Source organism: Arachis ipaensis, chromosome B6, assembly GCF_059453495.1.
Source record: "Arachis ipaensis isolate K30076 ecotype BB chromosome B6, ASM5945349v1, whole genome shotgun sequence".
NCBI classification, from domain to species: domain Eukaryota; kingdom Viridiplantae; phylum Streptophyta; class Magnoliopsida; order Fabales; family Fabaceae; genus Arachis; species Arachis ipaensis.
Window position 1 is genome coordinate 126,877,534 of NC_142441.1, and position 12,978 is coordinate 126,890,511.

Consider the following 12,978-nt stretch of genomic DNA (forward strand, 5'->3'; position numbering starts at 1 on the left):
TGAATAGATTTTTTTTTATGGGTATGAATAGAATTTTTTATTAGGATTTAGTTTTTAAAATTGAATACAAAATTTGTTATAATAGTAATATTTTTTTAATCTGAAAAGATGTATATCTCTTGCTTGTAATATGTAATTTTTTTAATTTTAAAATTAAATTGTGCTATTTATGTTCTTGATATGGATTTTTTTATGTTTTTTTTACACGAATTATTTTACTACTTCAATATTACGACTTAAGATTCAAAAGAAATCTGCAGAGATAAAAAATTACTAATTAGTAATACAAGTTGCTTCACAATAATTTGTATAAGATTGATTTTATAGATTTTAAAATAATCTACACCGTACAGGAGTAATTGTACAAATAACAAGGATAATTTTCCCTCTATTTTAAGGAGAGATCTAGAACAACTGCCTAATATTAATACATAATAACGATAGTAGACCCGTAGATTAAGATTAAGATTAGATTATATGGATAATATTTTTTCAATAAATAGATTAATAAGTTTTTTGTTGTTTAAAATTAAAAAGGTAAACTATCAAAACTGCTGTAAAAGATTTTAGGGAAGACAAAACTACTTTTCAAAGATCAAAACAACAAAAATGTTCCAAGAATTTAAAAACGTGTGAAAGAAAATTAAAGAAATTATTTTTTATAAGTAGTAAAAAAATTTTGTATTTGATATTTCTCTATTTAATTCAAATATTTTGCTAGTATATAAATAACTATTTAGAATGTGCATATAAATATTCAGTGCAAAATTTGATTTTTAATTTATTTTTTAATTTTTATAAAAAAATTTTGTTATTCATAAAAATTGGCAAAAAAAATTAACCAAATACAAAATTACTAAATTTTAGATATGAAAATATCTCATTTTTTAATTATATTTGTAAAAGACGAAATTAGGATTTTATCTTTAGGACTCTTTTTGAAAATATATATCTAATTTTCGATTATTTTTGTTATGCTTTTAAAAACAACAATTTTGTTATTTTGATTAAATTTTCGTCAACAATTCTTTTGCTCGGTGAAAATTATATGAATAGTACTCCAAATCAGTATTCAAAAGTTTTTAGTTGAACATTTTAATTCTCGATAAATTTTAATTACCAAATCAGTTTTTAATATTCTGTTTTGTTAGATAAATTATTTTTTATGTCAAAATTTGGTAAAAATTAAATAAATTATAATAAAAAATAACAATATTTAAATAATTAAAAATTTGAAAGCAGATTTGAATAATTAAAATTTATTGACAAAATAAAAATTCTAAAACTGATTTAAATAATTAAAATTTAACCAAGATATCCCACAAATTTATAACTTATAAGTTACTACTTACCAGTATTCTCTCTTAAATCTCCAGCTGTATATAAAACACGCAATCTCTCTCTTTTGCGAGTGTATGCGCTTGTCTCTCTAAAACCCCAAAACAAAGACTTAAGGCGGCGACCCTATTCTCTTCTCTTCTCTTCTCTCTTCTTCTCTCAATTCGATCATGGCAGCTGTTACTCCTTCTTCTGACAGTATCCTTTGTTTTCCCTACCTCTCTTTTTTCTGTTCCTTCATCTCTCGCATAAAGTTTCAATCTTTTCTATTCAATTCTCCGTGCTATGCATTTTATATGTTATGCTCTTCTGTTTCTAATTTATTCATAGGGTTCTTATTGTTTTTCCCTTTCCCTGCCAGTAATTATAGTGTTTATCGTTATTTATTCTTTCTCTTTTTTTTTAAGTAATAAATTTGAATTTGAATGCTCTTTTCTGGTGTTGGGACTTTGTAATTGCAACCTCTGTGGTTAATTGCATAAGAGTTAAAATATTGATGCTTTATGCATAGTTTCAATTTCTCCACAGGAACTTTGTTGTGTATCTTCATATAATAATGATAGTAATAATGTTGAGTTTGGTTATAAACTTATAATTATTATCTCTTTTTCTTTGTGTTTGCTGCAAAATAGATTTTGTGAAAGTTAATTTTACTTTTTCCTTAACCTTTGCACCAATAGAAGCTGCAGATTTACTGCAAAATTTGTCCCTGGATTCGGAGCCCAAGAACATGGGAGTTTCTGAGCCGGCAAAGAAGGTTATTATTTGACCCTTTTTTTGTTGCATACATTTTATTTTTGGCTTCTAACATGTGTTTGTTTCTATGCAGAATGGACCTGCTTTCTCCAATGGAGCAGCTAAGGGGATGAATAAGCCATTCAATCCAAATGCATGCTTTGTTCCGAATGGGTACCATTCTACTGCATACTATTATGGAGGTAAGGTAAGTTACTGTTGCTTATGATGAGGATAGATATATGATTCATAGTGTATACAAAAGAAATGTAGACATTGCCATTTGAATGTCATATTATAATGTTTAGAGATTGACACTTTCCCCCCGCTCCAGGTTATGATGGGCAAAGTGACTGGAATATGTATTCTAGGTATATGAATGTTGATGGAGGAATGGCTCAAGTAAGCAACTCTTCATCTTGTTACAAGTTGTGATATGTCTTTCTTGAATGATTTTGAGGATGATGCCGAAGTTCTATGGGGTGCTGACCAATTTCTGCTATATTTTGACTTTTTAAGATGAATTTGATGGTGTGTGGATATGATTCGGTTCCAAAAAACCATTGTTTCTAATGAACGATAGTTGTTTTGGATTTTCAGTAATTGTTATTTCAAATTGCTGAAATTTATCTTGATCATAAAATTATTAGAGCATAGTCTTCTATTCTTTTGCCACTTCTGTCGTTAGTGCCATCTCTAATTTGTTTTAATTGTTCTTTTACCTTTAAGGTTATAGTTTGTTCTTTTACTTCTATATTATTACACATCAACATAAAAGATGATAGTTGTTTTGTTTGATGGATCTAATAACAGGGTGTTTATGGAGATAGCTGCTCTTATATGTACAATCAGGGTTATGGTTATACACCTTATGGAGCGTATCCACCACCGGCCACTTCTCCACCCATTCAACATGATGGTCAACTCTATGGGATGCAACAGTATCACTACCCTTCTTGTTATTACCAATCTCCAGCCTCTACTGATATGCTGCATGCTCCCAACAAAATCGGTGTTCCACAAGGGGAGGAAATATCAACTGCAGTTAATGCCGATCATGTTCCTTCATCAAATGTCTTTAATAAAGGGAATACTGTTACCATGGCCAATGGCGACCGCTCAAACAAAAAAGGGTTGAATGCATTTCTAACAGGTTCCCAGCATGGTTCTTTGAATTCAAATGATTTTTATCAGGTGGCTAACATGCCGGCATGTGTCCCTTTGTCTGGGCATCAGGGTCCAAGAATTAGCACCCATGGCCAACAGTCGGCCTTTCCTTCAGATGTTCCATTAATTTCTGATAGGCAGTCCAAACATGGAGCAAAGGCTGGAATATCTTCATCTGTTGGTCCTCTCAAAGATTTCAATGCACAAAGGAATCAAAGGCTACCTCAGCCACTTCCGCAATTCACGGTATGTTTCAACTTTTCTACATGTTCCTTTTTGTGTTGTGTTATGCACTCAAATGTTCATTTCTCTCCTCCTATTTGGGTGGAATCTTGTAGCAGTGTGGCTTCTATATGCACAAATGTATCAAAATTTAACTGGAATCATGCATTTTGGTTGCAGAACTTTCACAGTTCCAGAAGCCCATCTGGACTGGAACTGGTTTCTGGTTTCATGAACAGGATGTATCCGAGCAACAGCGTGTACAGTCGATACGGAAACACATTTAGAGCTGATTCTCGTTATGGATCCACTGCATATGGATCCAGAGCTGGATTTGAGAATAAGCTGAGAGGCACAGGTGATGGTTATGGTGTTGACCATTTAAGAAAGAACGTTGATGGATTTGGCGAGATGAATAAAGGACCCAGATCTATCAGGAATTCTGATAATAAGGGCACTAAAAGTCTTGGACCTGTCACCTTATTACTGAAGGGACAGGACCTTCCAGTGAAGAGTGATTCAGATAACAAGGAAGCGACACTGGCTCCCAAGAAGGAGCAATACAATGGGGAACATTTTCCTGAGAATTACACTGATGCAAAATTCTTTGTTATTAAATCCTATAGCGAAGATGATGTTCACAAAAGTATAAAATATAGCGTTTGGGCTAGCACCCCTAATGGAAATAAAAAGCTGGATGCAGCATATCAGGAAGCCAAGGAGAAGTCTTGTCCCATATTTCTGTTATTTTCGGTGAGTGTGATATGCAGCATTTTGTTGCTAAATTCTTGGATTTTCTTTGTTAAACTAACGTGAGTGTTCTCTGGCATTCATTTTATTTGGCTACAGGTCAACACTAGTGGGCAATTTGTTGGTTTAGCAGAGATGGTTGGCCCTGTGGACTTCGGCAAAACTGTAGAATACTGGCAGCAGGACAGGTGGACCGGTTGCTTTGCCGTTAAGTGGCATATAATAAAGGACATCCCAAATAGCATTTTGAGGCACATAACACTGGAGAACAATGAACATAGACCTGTTACAAATAGCAGGGACACTCAAGAGGTATATGCACTGCCTTGTTTTGCCGCAACATATCCCAGCTCCTTATCAATTAAAATTTCATCCTTTATATGTGTCATTTTGCAGGTTCAGTTTGACAAGGGCATTCAGATTGTCAAAATTTTCAAGGAGCATTCAAGCAAAGCATGCATCTTGGACGATTTTGGGTTTTACGAGACACGGGAAAAGGCCACTCAGGAAAGGAAATCCAAGGAACATGCAAAACAGGTAATTGCATTGCTTTAGTTGCTGATGTTTTGATAACTTTTCCACATTTGGCATGTTCTGTATAAATTTTCAATGATATTCCCTGTATCTTTCGCCTCTTCGAAGTGGCCATTTTTTCCTTTCTGATTATTAAGCTTTTGTTAATCATCTGATCAAAATAACAGGTTAGCAACCCTAGTGAAATAACAATTGGGACAGTTGTATTACCCAAATCTCTTGAGGGCTCATTGCTGAATGGATCAGCCGCTGCTGATGCAGCCGAAGGAAAAGGGAATGGAGCCATCACAGTACTTGAAAACTCCTCGAAGAGCTGTTAAACTACAGAAAGAAATTTAATTTTTGGCTTTTTAGAGTCTTGATTTTATTTTTTATTTTTTTTAATCTAGTTCCTTTAGTCATCTTGAGAGTGAGTGAGTGAGTGTATGTGTGTGTGTTTTTTTCTTCTTTTTATTTCGGTTAAATTATGATAAGAGTGGTGTTTTACAAGAGGTTTAAATTATCCCATCCCTAGTTGACCTTGGAGAATACTATTTTAGCTATTTTAATAAATTGTAAGTTATTATTAAAATAAGCCAAATCAAAAACACCCCAACTGAAACCAGCTATGTACAAAGTTCACTAAATGCGAGATCGAGGATAATATATATATTTTTTTTTGGTGATACGAGGATAATATTACAAAATGTGTGATCGTCAAAATGAGAAAAAAATAAAATGACTCTACAAGTATAATTGGATCGGAGAAAAAGCCTAGGTGATGCATTTGGATCTCCAACGCATTTTAACAAGGAAAATAAAAAATACCGGCATTCGGTTACAAGGCTTTTCTGAACTTTTATTTGATGAAACTGACAAATCTTGGGCTATAATATATTATTTAAACAATCAGGAGCGTTGTATTTTTTTATTAAGTTTAATTATTATATTAGTTTTTATAATTTTATTAAATTTGTAGTTGTATTTTTTTATTAAGTTTAATTATTATATTAGTTTTTATAATTTTATTAAATTTATAATTAGATTTTTATATTTTTTATTTTAAATGAGTTTTTATATTATTTTTAAGTTTATAAAAGTTTTTATTGTGTTAAAAATATTAAAATTAATGGAATATTTTTGTTAAAAATTATAAAATTAAAGATTTAATTAAATTTTTAATTATAAATATCTTTATTTTGAGAAGAAAAATTTAATTAATTCTAATATTTTTTATATTGACAAAAATTTAATTATAAAATTAAAAATATTGTAGAGAATTAATTAAAAAATATATATATAAAAATTTAATAAAAATATAAAAATTAACAGAATAATTAAATCTTTTTTATTATTAGGATATAATTTGGCTATGTGTTTCTCCAAAATGTTAGCCAGCCAAGTAATATTTTAATAAGTAAAGTATTATTTTTGTCTTTAATATTTGAGGTAAGTCTTAAAAATGTCCTTAATGTTTAAATCTTTCTATTTAAGTACCTAGCGTTTTAAAATTGTATCAATGTTGTCCTGTTGTTAGGAGTTTGTGTTAAAATTTTTATTCTATTTGTAGTCCAATTTGTTAATATAGAAATTAGTCAGGGTGATATTATAATTATTAAGAAATTTTATTAACTAATTGTATTGACAGCTGGTTTGTTCTTTGATAGAAAGAACACGACTGTTCATAAAATTTATAAAATATGAGTCTCCAATTCTAATCATCACAATAAATACTCCGACTCCATCTGAGTTGGTGGTTCAAGAATTTGAAGTTTCAAATTGAAAAAAGATTATTGGCAATGGCTGAAGATAGGGACAAATCTAGGAATTTAAGAGTGGATGGATCGAAAATTAAAATTTTGTATAATTAAATATAATGTCATATATTTAATAATAGATATAATTATAATTAGTTTTTTAATTAAAAATTAATAAATATTTGTCAAATAAAAAGAATTATCTCAATTTTTATAATTTTTTTATAATTTTTTTATGGTTTTACATCTAATAAAATATAAAATGATATATTTTTAATTATTTTATTAATTAATTTACTTTATTAAGTATTTATGTGACATGGGTTATATTTTTATATTTTATATCATTAAAAAATATGACATAAAATAATATAAATTAATTAAACTAATAATTTTGTTATGTGAATTTTAGATATATTAAAGTATTTTTATATAATAATATGGATAAAAATTAATAGAAAAATAATAAAAAATAACTAAATAAAATTAGAAAAATAATAATATTATTATAAATAATATTAAAGTATTTTTTATATGATTATAGATGTTAAAATTAATTTAAAAAAAGAAATGTAAAAAAAATTTTAAATCAAATAAAAAATACAAATAATATAAATATATGTAGAAAAATCTAAACCCTAATACATAAAGAATCAACTCTTTTTACTATTATTATACTATTAAGTTTTATTATATAATGTATCTATTATAATAGTATATGAGTTTAAAATTTGTTGGGGGCAAAGGCCACTACTTGCCCTTCCTTGAGTCCGTCTCTGGCTGGAGGTACGTAAATTACTAATTTTATAAAATTACTAACAATCTGTTAACAGAATTGATAACGGGACAAAATTAAGACGATTTTAAAATGTTATAGACTTAAATAAGACGAAAACATTGGGAACAAAAATGATACATTATTCTTAGAAAAATTACCAAATTAAATAAAATGAAAGTAAATTTTAACGGAATGAATTGTATTACGAATTCAAAATTTTTACTCATCATAGAATACTTCTAAAATTACTAGTAGATAAAATTTTGAAAAAAAAAAATGAGTATGATACATATATAATAAAGCATAAATAATACCTTTTTGTCTTTAATGTATCGAATTTTTTTAATGTTTAATTTAAATAAATTTTATTTTTAATTTAAAAATAAATTTTAATTGTATTCTTCAATAATATTAATAAATAAAAAAATGAAAAAATTAGTACAGAAAAGGACAATTTTGGAAGTATACAACACAAAATTAATAGATAAAAAATTTTGGGGAACTCGTGATACTCACTGGTTATTTGTTTAGAAATATTAAAACACAACAGCAAGAAGGACAAAGTCTTAATATTATTTCACATATTGCATAAATAAAAAAGTTCTTATAAATATTTGTAAATTTTTAATTTTAATCATACAATTTTATAATAATTTAATATTGATAAATTTAATGATATATAGTTATGTTATTTCAATAAAATAAATATATGTGTTAGAGAATCAATTAGAATCATTAGAATCAATTTAAATCAATTGGCTAAAATATAGATTATTTTTGTTTTGATCTAAATTGTGCATATTTTATATAAAATTAAAACTTGTTTAAATCTTATTTAACTTCTTAAGAGAAATTAACACTAATTAATTAATAAAAGGATCACTTATATGAAAATTATTACACAATGATTTGTTTGAAAATTAAGAGATTGATTATATTTATCTATCCTTTTTGTAAGTATTAATATCCTTTAACTTTTTCTCCATTTTTCATTCTTTTAAATTCATCATCAAATTAAAATCTCACACACCTTTGTACATAAACCATATATATCATTTGAATTGAAAAATAATCATAACATAGAAGTAACATGTGGATAAATTATATTATAACACGTAACATACGAGCATGTAAAAAATTATGTTATGACACATTGCATTACAAGCCACGTTACCATGTTAGTGTTATTAATAGACACTTCTAATAGACACTTCGTATACGGGCCTAAATTCGTCAGGTTAGTACGTGTAATCTACCAAAAAAAGTGTATCCGGTTAAAAAATTAGGACCGTTCAAAAGCAAATTTCTACCTAATCTGCACCGTTTAAATTGCAAGTTTTGGGGGGGATGGGGTGGGGTAGACTTTTCCACCGATTGGTTTTTTTGGTAAGAAAGTATTTTTGTAATTTTTTTGGCAAAAATTTAATTTTCTCCAACTCAACTTACAAGATTATGAAGATGAAAATTGATTGTTTTAGATTATGTTTATGTTATTTTGGAGATAATATTTATAATTATGTTTTGGATAAAAATTTAGTTTATAATTATATTTATTAGATATTTATAATTACAAAGACTTTAATATTTGTGAATATAAAAAATATAATTTTTTATGTCTTTTAAATTATAAATTTATTAATATGGTTGTGAAATTATATATATTATTTAGTAGTTAATAGTTAAAAAAAAAGAGGAGTTTTGGTGGGGTTTAACCCGCCAGCCCGCAATTACGTAGGATGGGGTGGAATTCTAGGATCGCCTCACTAGGCGGGGCGGGGCGGGCCAGCTTGCCAAAGGACAGGCTTCTGGCGGGGCGAAACGGATTTCTCCACTTGCCATTCCTAACTTCGTACTTTTATTTCACATGGTCAAATCTTGTTCTGACATGTAGTACTGATTGATATGTTAGCATGGACATAAATCACTTAAAAGACTAACGTGAGCCACGAATTAAAAATTTAGGGTCTGAATCGAGATGTGAAAATTCAAAGACAAATTTGACGTATGTGACAAATTTTAAAGATCAATTTGAGTATTAATTAAATTTGTTATCGACAAAAATATCTGCAAAATATTTTACAATACGATAACAGTGCCTAACGTTTTAAATTTATATTCTCAAAAGGATTTTAGAGATCAAATTATGATATAATTTTTTGCAAATAAAATTAAAAAATAAAATATTTTTATCATTAAAATTTGGATTTTATACTAAGTATTTTTTTGTGATTTTTCTAAATGGCCAAAAATATTTTTAAAAAATAAAAAATTTAGAGATCAAATTTTAATATTTTTTGCATGTACTTTTGAATATTTATCCAAATATTGTTACACAATTTTAAATCAAAGACATGCAATTTGCTAAATATAAAAGTCATTTATCACTTATAAAAAATATATTTTTAATTAATTTTATTGCATTTGAAAATATTTTGAGGCATTTTATCACTAACAAATTTGGAGGTATTTATGTGAGAGTTTGTAATTAATTAGAGAATATATTTTTGTAGTTCACTTGTATAGTCACACACCGAAAGAGGGAAGTGTTCTTCAAAGTGGTTCTGCCCCCAACAAAGTCCCAAAGAATGACACAAATAAAAACTGAAATCTAGCAACAAAAAAAAAGGATAACGAGGGAGATTTGTGGCCTTTGCTTAGTTTCGCTCCTTGTCCTTTTATGTAAGAATTGGATTTTCCCATTCAAGAGAAATGCCCCAAGTTCAAATCTCACTAATCCCTCAATTGAGTTTGATAACACGAATTCAACTCACACTCTTTAAACAAAGCAAGAATAATCCAAAACACATTTGCACTTTGTATGCCACAAAATAAAATCCAGAAGTGTCTGTTAGGCTAAGCCTTAGCAACAAACATGTCACACACTAATCTGTGTGGAAGCTGTTAAAGCTTTAATAAACTCATTCCTCTGTTCCATCAATGGCTTCTTTTCTTTCCTTATCTCTTCCGAAACTAAACTTGATAAAAGCCTCATCAACATCTGCTACTACTACTTCTACTAGTGTCTCCACTCCTGAGGCACTCAACGAGAAATTCGGGCGAAAAGGCATCAAGTTCTGTGAAGCTGACAGTGTCCCGGTTGTGGAGCTTTCGGTTCGAAATGGCAGCTCATTGAGCCTAAGGATACCTGATGCTCATGTGACATCTTACAGGCCACATGTTTATTGGAAAGATGATGGTTTTGAGGAGGTGCTTTATACAATTCCGGCTGCCGAAGCTGGCCTTTACAAGGCCAAGGGTGGGATTGGTTTGATCTTGAATGAAGCAGTGCAACCTGGAGGCAGACAGTTACTCCCTTCAACTTTAGAGTGGACTGTAAATGATGCTGACTTCGACGCCATTGATGCTGTCCAGGTACCTACCTTCTCATCATACATACTTGGAAGTTGTTCAAATGAAAAACCAAACTTACTATAAAATAATAACAAAAATTAAGCCATTAATCAACTATCGTATGGAAATATATATTTGATGTTTATTTGACCGTTCGATTCTTTGACTGTTTGCCTGTCAAAGGACAAAGTGCCCCTCTATAATTATCCAAGTAATTGGTCTAAGCAGTCCTGAAAATAATTTAGACCAATTATTTAGATGGTTGGAGACTCATTAGAAATTTTCAAATTGTGAAAAAAACGTTTTGTATTTCGAATATATTATATTATTGGAAAAAAGTGATTAACCTACCATTTATCCTAATAACTAATTACCTTCTATTTGAAAGTTGAAACCAACTTTAATCAACTCCTCATTTTATTTTATTTGAAGTACGGGCTGCTAGAATTTCCGTTAACAATCTTGTTTATCAAATTGTGAAATACTGAGTTTTTGTTCCCCAAAGGTTGAATTGAGCTGCACTAGTAGATTTTTGGACATCACATACGTTGTGAGCCTTTATCCAGTGAGCATGGCCACAGCAGTTATAGTGAAGAACAAAGCTCCTAAGGCTATTACTCTAAACAATGCCATACTCAGCCACTTGAGATTCAAGACAAGAAATGGTGCAGCAATTCAAGGCCTTAGAGCCTGCTCATACTGTTTGCACCCTCCTCCGTCTTCGCCTTTCCAAATCCTGACTCCGGCCGATGCCACGAAATACGAGCCTCCCGGATGGCTTTCCTTCGGCGCTGAGCCGGAACCAAAGCCGGGGACATGGGGTCAGCAAGACCTGACTTTTACACTTCTTGAGAATAAGATGAGTAGAGTCTATGCAGCACCTCCAAGTGAAAGATCAAAGCCATTTTACAATACTCCACCTTCCAAGTATGAAACCATTGATCAGGTTAGAATCCATGATATAACAATGCTTTAGAAATTACAATATGCTGCACAGCTTTGTATTTACATATGAAATGGGTAGAATAATTAATTTCAAACACATTTTTAACAAGAGGAATAGTAATACTAATGTAGCATCAATATAAATTACTGTAAACATAATAATGTATTTGTTTCGTTGATTATTAAAGATTTTTTACTTATCTAAGTATAGAAAATTTGAAATATTAGTATGAAAAATAAGTGTGTGATAGTCGACACTATGTGCATCCAATTACGTAACCGTACGTCAGCAAAAATAAGTATTTTTTTACATTGATTATATTGATTATATGAATGATCATCTAAAAGAACTGATATGATTAAACAAATGTGTGAGTGCATTAAAATTAAATTCTTATTTTACATGTTTATTCGAATAGTCCTTGTTTGTTTCTACAGGGACGAGAGCTTTGCTTCAGGGTAATAAGAATGGGATTTGAGGATATTTATGTATCAAGCCCTGGTTCATTGTCAGAGAAATATGGAAAAGACTACTTTATATGCACTGGCCCTGCTTCAATACTGGAGCCTGTGACTGTGAACCCTGGTGAAGAGTGGAGAGGAGCACAAGTTATTGAGCATGACAATCTCACTTAAAATCCCATTTTGTTTTTGCTGTAAATCTTTCTTTCTTTCTTACCTACTATTCTGCAATCCTTTTATGATTTTTTGTATATGAAGCATTATCTGAATTGTTCTTGCCAAAATTCATACAACTTTTAATTGACTTACATTGAATACCATCAATGAATGAAATTTAGTTACTATTCATTCTCTATTAACAATTATGTTTGCCATGAGATCAAAGTTTTTTTCCATCCGTTGTTGTGTCCCTTATTTTGGAGTGGATAGAAAATCTGTAAATTTCTTTCCCTGGAATAAAATCTTTTCTTTATCTTTGTCCCTATCCTTCTTTCCAAACATCTTTATGTATCTGTATTTCCATGGTTTGTATTTCCGTCTAGGTTCAATAACAAAACAGAACCTAAGGCTATGTATGTTTATTGTATCAGAATTCAGAACAATGGGGACACATGCACAAAGATACACATACACACAAATGCAGATGCACATGAATACATGTAGTCTATTTGATTGTTAAAATATTAATGAGACAGAAACACAATTGTTATTGAAAATTAATTTTACGACTAATAAAGAGAAAAATGTTGGTAATGAAAGTGATAAGAGTAGAAAGTAGAATTTTAATAATTTTAAAAGAACGAAATTGTAATAAAAATTTGTGTCTTATATCTAATACTTGTGTCTCAACTTTCTATTAAAATACTAAATACATGTATTTTGTATATGATGTGCTAATGTGTCTTCAAACTTTGTGTCTCATTAAACAAACAATAGGCATGCATCACCATATTCAAAACT

General features: G+C 29.6%; 2 protein-coding genes across 3 annotated transcripts; both read left to right on the forward strand.

Moving 5' to 3' along the window:
- Positions 1-1,366: 1,366 nt before the first annotated feature.
- LOC107604956 (YTH domain-containing protein ECT2) lies at positions 1,367-5,317 on the forward strand. Of its 2 annotated transcripts, none has more exons than XM_016306676.3 (9): positions 1,367-1,536; positions 2,019-2,095; positions 2,168-2,276; positions 2,408-2,475; positions 2,887-3,486; positions 3,643-4,215; positions 4,312-4,524; positions 4,609-4,749; positions 4,914-5,317. In XM_016306676.3, exons 1-9 carry the CDS (start codon positions 1,509-1,511, stop codon positions 5,064-5,066), a joined length of 1,962 nt encoding a protein of 653 aa, XP_016162162.1. In that variant the 5' UTR covers positions 1,367-1,508; the 3' UTR covers positions 5,067-5,317. The 2 variants fall into 2 exon arrangements, with proteins under 2 accessions (XP_016162162.1, XP_016162163.1); XM_016306677.3 differs by having other exon boundaries at positions 1,410-1,536; positions 2,168-2,281.
- Positions 5,318-9,863: 4,546 nt separating this feature from the next.
- On the forward strand, positions 9,864-12,380 carry PNSB2 (NDH-dependent cyclic electron flow 1). Its single transcript, XM_016306675.3, has 3 exons — positions 9,864-10,632; positions 11,117-11,557; positions 11,995-12,380. The coding sequence occupies exons 1-3, from the start codon at positions 10,198-10,200 to the stop codon at positions 12,190-12,192; spliced, it is 1,074 nt and encodes a 357-aa protein (XP_016162161.1). The 5' UTR covers positions 9,864-10,197; the 3' UTR covers positions 12,193-12,380.
- The last annotated feature ends 598 nt before the right edge of the window (positions 12,381-12,978 follow it).

Excerpts from the sequence above, each read along its gene's own strand:
- LOC107604956 (XM_016306676.3), top strand. The coding sequence starts at position 1,509 with ATGGCAGCTGTTACTCCTTCTTCTGACA. Across the intron at positions 2,096-2,167 it reads TTTCTGAGCCGGCAAAGAAG|AATGGACCTGCTTTCTCCAA; the intron begins GTTATTATTTGA and ends GTTTCTATGCAG. Across the intron at positions 3,487-3,642 it reads AGCCACTTCCGCAATTCACG|AACTTTCACAGTTCCAGAAG; the intron begins GTATGTTTCAAC and ends TTTTGGTTGCAG.
- PNSB2 (XM_016306675.3), top strand. The coding sequence starts at position 10,198 with ATGGCTTCTTTTCTTTCCTTATCTCTTCCGAAACTAAACTTGATAAAA. Across the intron at positions 10,633-11,116 it reads ACGCCATTGATGCTGTCCAG|GTTGAATTGAGCTGCACTAG; the intron begins GTACCTACCTTC and ends TGTTCCCCAAAG. Across the intron at positions 11,558-11,994 it reads AGTATGAAACCATTGATCAG|GGACGAGAGCTTTGCTTCAG; the intron begins GTTAGAATCCAT and ends TTGTTTCTACAG.